Source organism: Galeopterus variegatus, unplaced genomic scaffold (assembly GCF_000696425.1).
Source record: "Galeopterus variegatus unplaced genomic scaffold, G_variegatus-3.0.2 Scaffold2131, whole genome shotgun sequence".
In the NCBI taxonomy this organism is placed as follows: domain Eukaryota; kingdom Metazoa; phylum Chordata; class Mammalia; order Dermoptera; family Cynocephalidae; genus Galeopterus; species Galeopterus variegatus.
In genome coordinates this window covers 276,208-283,551 of record NW_007728242.1, presented here as the reverse complement: position 1 = coordinate 283,551, position 7,344 = coordinate 276,208, and the positions used below count along the sequence as shown (strand labels likewise).

Genomic DNA, 7,344 nt, shown 5'->3' with positions numbered 1-7,344 from the left:
GTATGTGGGATCCGAACCCTCAGCGGGACCGCTGCCGCACTTCCCAAGCGGCGTACTGTAGCAGTGCGCCACCGGGCCGGCCCAGAACCACTTTTTTTTTACAGAGAAATTTATTTATTTTTTAACTGCATAGATTCTTGATAATGTCTACTTTTTGGAAAAAAAAAATTTTAAATACAAGCCAAGCTTATGATATAAAGTATTCCTGTGATCAGACCTTTTGAGAATCCTCCCATAAACTTAATAATTCATCTTTTTTGCTGTGGTTAACCCTAAGTTTCTGCTATTAGACTTGTCTGTAAATGGGCCACTTGAACTGTTGACCACTAGAGGGCAATTTAACCACAATTCCTAAAAGCAAGAGTTGGTCCACTGCACTTACCAAGTCTTACAGACCTGGTTATAAACTCTGCAATTTATAAAGTCTTCCCTACCCCTTCATGCCACATTTAATACTTACTGTTCATACTACTCTTTAGCATTTAATCCTATACTTATTTGCATTTTATTTAACTTCACATGTGTATAAATCTTATTTTTCAAGAGCAGGAACTCTGCTTTCTCTTTATATCACTCAGCCTAGCATAGTTCTGTTCAATGTCATTTCCTAAAATAAATGAATGAATGGAATCAGTGGTTTGGAGGTGTGTTTTAAGGTAAAACTCTTTAATCTGTTTTATCTATTAAAATTTTAAATGTGCACACCCTTTGATCTAGTAATCCTACTTATATTCTCATCTACAGGAATATTTGTACAATTATATAAAGATATAGGTGCAAGAATGCTCACTAAAGCATTGTCTGTAATAGGTTAAAAAAAAAAAAGAAGTAACCTAAATGTCTATGAGACTGAACTGAAGAAGTAAAATATGGTGCACCCAAACAATCAAATACTATGCAGCCATTAAAAAGAATTGGGTAGCTCTGCATGTACTTGTCTGGAAAGAGTCAAAACACAGTACATAAAAATGAAACAATGACTAGAAGTGTGTGTTTGCGTGTGTGTATCTATTGGTCTCTAGTCATACAAAAACTCTGAAAGTCTGGAAGTAAACACAGCAAAATATTAACAATGTGTATCCTATAGGGCAAGGATCAGCAAACATTTTTTGTGAAGGGCCAGATAATATTTTAGGCTTTGTGGGACATCAGTGTCTGAAGCAATCAATCCGTTCTGCCACTGTAGCATGACAGCATCCATGAATGAGTGTGGCTGTGTTCCAATAAAACTTTATTTATGGACATTGAAGTGTGAACTCCATATAAATTTCATTTGTCACAGAATATTCTTTTTTTATTTTTTTCAACCATTTAAACATGTAATGACCATTTTTAGTTCATGGTGACAGACTGGAGTTGGCCTGTGGGCTGCAGTTTGCCAGCCCCTGCTGGACAGGATAAGCTGGGAGGAGTCAGGAAGGGAACTTCTCACCGAAAAAAGTGATGGGATTATGTGTGAGTGTTACTTTCTGTGTTTTCTCTCTTTCAAATAAAAATAAAATCTAAAATAAACGAAAAGGTGAGATCACCAAATCCCAGCCTCAGAACAAATAAACATCAAAGAACTGCAGGCTTGTACTCACCTTTTCCTTTGACCTCACAGTGATCAGAGAGCTCCCAAACCTTGAGCTTGCCTGGAAAACATACTCTGTTAATAGGCTTTTGGGAACATACCATAGTATTTTCTTATTTTAAAATAAGGAGAAAGAGCATTTTTTGTAGTTGTTTTTGTTTTTGTTTTTGTTTTTTCATTCTTTCAGGAGATACTTACTTCAGGAGAAATCAATATGTATTGGGCCTGAAAAAAAAAATGGGAAGAAAGGGAGGCTATTAATATTATTATCATTTGTGTTTAATCTTAACAGTTTTTTCATTCTTTCAGGAGATACTTACTTCAGGAGAAATCAATATGTATTGGGCCTGAAAAAAAAATGGGAAGAAAGGGAGGCTATTAATATTATTATCATTTGTGTTTAATCTTAACCAATTTTAATTACACTCACATTTGTACATTTCTTGATCAGCCTTACAAATGTGCATACCCTGTGTCCCCAGAAATTCTATTTTTAGGAATATGGCTCAGAAAAATAATCAGATGTACAAAAATGTTTATATGTGAATATTTATCATATTAATATTTATAACAGTAAAAATTGGAAATGGCCTGTGACTAATAATAGTCACTTAAATAAACTATGATTTGTCTTTAGATAAAATACTAGGCAGCCAGGAAATATTATATAAGAATATCAGATAGAAAAATGTTCTTGATTTTGTGCTGTTAAAAACAAACAAAAACAAAAAAGGTTCTTGATATATTGTTAATAAAAATATACACACACATAGTGTAATAGTTAAGAATGAGCTTTAGCATCAAATCTTGGTCCAAATCCCTGTTCTGCTATTTCCTAGCATCACGACCTTGGATAAACTTCCTCTTTGATTATTAATTTCTTTATCTGTAAATGAACATAATACCAACTTCATAGCTTTGATGTGAATTAAGTTATGTATAGTGCTTAGCTGTGCACAGTAAATGCACAATAAATGGTAGCAATGGAATTCACAGAAAAAATACTAGAAGGATATACTATAAAGATTAATAGGCATTAACTGCAAAGTGGAATTCTAGGTAGATGATTTTTAATTGTCTTCTGTGTAACTTTTTGTATCTTCTAAAATTTTCACAGTAAACTTTTATTAATTTTACAATTTAAAAAAGTTTTTTAATTTTAAAAATAAAGGCGAAATGTTTTAGGTCCAGGCACTGTAACTTAAGGAAACTCACTTAAGAAAAGGAAAAAAACAAAGCAATGGAACAAGAAACAAAAGAGTTGAAATTTTAATGAAACTCCAATGGCTGTGGCCAGTTTTCTTTCTTCTGCTGTGGGCACTTAACCAAGCAGTGGCAGGCTGTGACCAGGGTCCAACATGATACCAAGTCCAGCTGGACTTTAGTTCCAGGAGCAAACGCTGCAGTTCTGCAAGAACTGCAGGCAGCTCAGGCCTACAAAACGCAGGCAAGTGATTGTGTCCTGACCCCAGGACCTCTGAGTTTAGGTAAACATTGTAAGAGTTTTACAGTGGACATGAGTTAACAAGGAATCAGCAAGTAGCAGTCCTTTCCCAAAACGGGGTAGAATTCTGTAGGAGAAGTCTTTACCTTTTCTTCTGGACATGGAGATATCCACGATTTGCATTTGCCCGTCATGTCACCAAGGGTCGTCTGTTTACCATTGTATACGTAAACTCGGCCATCTTCTCCCCCAATCAGCCCAGAGGTTACATCTGCTATCCTCAATGGGGCTGCCATGATGATTTCATCTGTCAACAAAGAAAAATGGCAGAAAGAAGTATCAGACTCCTCATGGTCATCCCCCTTCCTTGTTCCACTACTGGATCCTAACTCAACCTCCTGCAAATAGGTCTCCTTTAAATAGTCTGCCCTGATTCCTCTCTTTTTTGGGGGGGGGGGGCGGTGGCTGGTTGGTATGGGGATCTGAACCCTTGACCTTGGTGTTACCAACACCATGCTCTAATTAAGTGAGCTAACTCGGCCAGCCCCTGCCCTGATTTCATTCTGACAAAGGCTTTTGTTTCCTATTTCATCATTCATCAATACCAGTTAACATGGGTGACGCTGACGTTACCACCTTCAAGAAGTGCAACTCATTCTTGTATATCTGGCTCTAGTCTTATCTGATTCAAAATATATCTAAAGGCCCTTGGGCCACTGGACTGTCAATTATGAGGGCAGAGCCTAGAATATTCAATTAGAGGACTGGTGCACTGGGCAAAAGGACTCAATTCTTGGCAAAAGGCTCTGTTCCTTTCTTACCTAAGCCATCATCATCCAGGTCACTCAAGTGCAGAACCCCACCAAACCGGGAGAAACGGCGGTCTCCACTGAAGGTGCTGAGCAGAGAAGGCTGCGCGTCAGGTGTCAGCTTGTACATCCGAGTGGTCCCACCTTGGTGCAAGGTCATGGTCAGGAATGCCATTTTAGACACGTCATCTGAAATGAACCACAGTGCCTGCTGGTATCCCAGAAATGAAGGTAAGACATACAACACTGAATAGAATCCTATTCTTGCTCCGTGCTTGTGTCCCTCAAGTGATGCAGATCACTTAGAATCATACAGGACAGTTGGTTGCAGTGCTGGTCAACTCAGGCAGTTAAGATGGTACAACTAGCTCAGTGCTGGTCAACTCAGGCAGTTAAGATGGTACAACTAGCTCAGGCACCAAGACTAACAATGGAGCTCAGTGATTTCCCATCGGACAGGTGTTCTTTCTTCCATTTTTACTCCCTCTAATACATTCTCCACACGACCATCTTTTTTTTTTTTTTTTTTAAATCACAATGTGCCTACGTCACTCTCCTGACTTACAAGTGCAAATATCAATGGACTTTAGATGAAGTCCAAACTCCTCACCAGACCTTACATAATCTGACTCCTACTTACGGCTCTAGCACTGTTTCAGGCCACGTCCCGCTTTTCACCCCTGCTTCACCCCAGATGAACTTCAACCACAGCCCATTATATAGTAGTCCCCCCCGCCTTATGTGTGGCTTCACTTCTGTGGTTTCAGTTACCTGCAGTCAACCATGATCCAAAACTATTAAATGCAAAATTCCAGAAATAAACAATTTGTAAGTTTTAAATTGCACACTACTCTTAGTAGCACGAATGATATTTTATGCCATCAAGCTCCATCCCACCCAGGACGTGAACTGTCCCTTTGTCCAGTGGATCCATGCTATACATGCCACCCGCCTATTAGTCACTTAGTAGCCATCTTGGTTATCAGATCCACTGCCATAGTATTGCAGTGCTTGTGTTCAAGTCACCCTTATTTTACTTAATAATGGCCCCAAAGCTCAAGAGTAGTGATGCTGGCAATTCAGATATGCCAAAGAGAAGCTGTAACGTGCTTCCTTTAAGAGAAAAGGTGAAAGTTCTCCACTTGGTAAAGAAAAAAAATGTATGTTGAGGTTGCTAAGATCTACAGTAAGAACAAATCTTCTATCCATGAAATTATAAAGGAAAAAAATTCATGCTAGTATTGCTGTCGCCCCTCAAACTGCTAAAGCTATGACCAGAATGCGTGATAAGCACTTAGTTAAGATGGAAGAGGCATTAAATTTGAGGGTAGAAGACATGAACAGACACATGTTCCAGTACTACTTGCAGTTCAGGCAACCACTGGGGGTTTTGGAATGTAGCCCCCACAGAGAAGGGGGGAGTAACTGTATTCCTTAAACTTAGGCCTTCGGACATGATGTGCTCTCTGCCTGGAATAGACATCCCTTCCCACACCCCTCTGCCTGCTCCTCCTCATCCTTCAGAATTTGGTTCAGGTGTCCCTTCCTCTACAAAGCCTTTTGTACCCTCCCTGGTCTAGAGGAGATGCCGCTCTCATACCACGCTGGCCTGGTGCCTTCCTCGTACCACTTGTGTGGTCTCCTGCATCGGGCTGTCAGTTCCATAAGGGATGGGGCTGTCTCTTCGTCTTTCTATCTGCTGAACCTAGCATGTTGCTTGGTTCCACACAAGCACTCAATAAATGTTTTCTGAGTGAATGAATTTCATTTTTTTGGCACCTGGTCAGTTCGGGTATCCAAACCATTGAATGAATGAAATTTTTTTTTTTTTTTACTAAAAGATGACCAGTAAGGGGATCTTAAACCTTGACTTGGTGTTGTCAGCAGCACACTCTCCCAAGTAAGAAACCGGCCATCCCTACATAGGGATCCGAACCCGTGGCCTTGGTGTTATCAGCACCACACACTTCCAAGTGAGCCAAGGGCCGGCCCTGAATCAATGAATTTTGAATAAACTCAAGGCAAAGCTAGTTGTTAGATTTTTGTCCACAAACTTAATCACTTGGAGCCCAGCTTTGATTTCAGAAATGATTACCTTCTCCAAAAAACATAATGACATCTGTGGGTTGGCGGAGTTGGGGGTCCTCTGAGAGGCTTACTGTGAGCTGGCAGCGTGTCAGTGAGTGGATACAACCTCACATCAGTGTCTGCTTAGCACTGCAGGTAAAACTCAGGTGACTGATTTGACTTGCTTCCTCAGACAACCTTCTCTTGTGCCATTGTTTGTGGCAGATTGTCCACACAATATCCCCTAAGTGAGCAGTAAATAGGTAATATTCATGGCGAAAGCCCAAAGTATCAAGAAAAGATTAAACGACAGAAAATCCTCATTCCATTCTTTTTGTGCTTCCTGAAGGGAAACTGAGCTCCCTGGAGTGGCCGGGAATATAGTAATACAGTTGTCCCTTGGTATCCCAAGGGATTGGTTCCAGGACACCCCCACGAACACCAAAATCCATGGATGCTCAAGTCCCTTATAGTTGGCCCTCTGTATCTATGAATACAGAGGGCCAACTGTACTTCAAGCTCTCTGTCCTCTCCCCCGCCTCAGTCCTTCCAAAGGGAAGAGGATGTGTGAGCTTCTCCCACTGGCTCCTCCTGCCCGCAGATGGACATTGGCATTGGTCCTGCTGCATGTGGAAGCATCATCTCAAGGTTCAGCTTTCAGGGCAAGAATTAGAAAGCTTGAATATGGCTGCCCATGGAGACTGTGTTCTCCAATCCAGCTGTATCAGTTCTTAAAAAGCACATATTTTGATATCCATTTGAGTGATTCATGAATCTACTTCACGAATGGTTTGAAATTCACAAGGGTAGGGAAGAGTTGTGATTAATGATTACTCCCAAACTTCTACCATGCATCACAGTCTGTTAAAGTAGAGAAGTATGTAATTTAGAATAATTTCATCAAAATGCTTTTTTAAATTCTCAGAACACACAGGGCACTGTGTTACACCAGGCACTCTGTTTAGAACAGCCCTGTACTTGACTTAATCCTCTCCTGTCATCGACATGAAATTCTTGACAATTTTTTTAACAAGGGGCCCCACAAATTAAGTGGATGAAGTACAATTAAAAAATGAAGAAAATCTGAACAAGATTGGCGGATCAATGTCAATAACCTAGTTGTGACATTGCTATGTTTTACAAGATGTAATCATTGGGGGAAACAGAAAACTGGATAAAATGTACATGGATATCTCTGTACTATTTTTTACAATGCATGTTAATTTATAATTATCTCAAAATAAAAGGTTGAATTTATATATTTATATTATATCAGATAATAGCAAGAAAAATTTACCAAGACAATAGGGCACTAAAACCAAGAAAGTTTGGGAAGCTCTAACTCTTAGCACTCTGGTAGGGAGAGTGGTGTGGAAGTAAAATCAGGGCCGGCCCGGTGGCGCACTGGATAGTGCGCCGCCTGGGAAGCGCGGCAGCGCCCCCGCCCGCGG

The 7,344-nt window shown here is 40.1% G+C and overlaps 1 protein-coding gene across 1 annotated transcript in view; it reads right to left on the bottom strand.

Moving 5' to 3' along the window:
* The window catches only part of GPLD1 (glycosylphosphatidylinositol specific phospholipase D1), a 54,686-nt gene that overhangs the window by 5,510 nt on the left and 41,832 nt on the right, over nucleotides 1–7,344 (bottom strand). The window contains exons 22-25 of the mRNA XM_008580585.1: nucleotides 3,839–4,015; nucleotides 3,164–3,324; nucleotides 1,894–1,920; nucleotides 1,584–1,634 (exon numbers count right to left, since the gene is read on the bottom strand). Coding sequence (XP_008578807.1) covers nucleotides 1,584–1,634; nucleotides 1,894–1,920; nucleotides 3,164–3,324; nucleotides 3,839–4,015 — 416 coding nt within the window. The remainder of the gene's footprint in view (nucleotides 1–1,583; nucleotides 1,635–1,893; nucleotides 1,921–3,163; nucleotides 3,325–3,838; nucleotides 4,016–7,344) is intronic.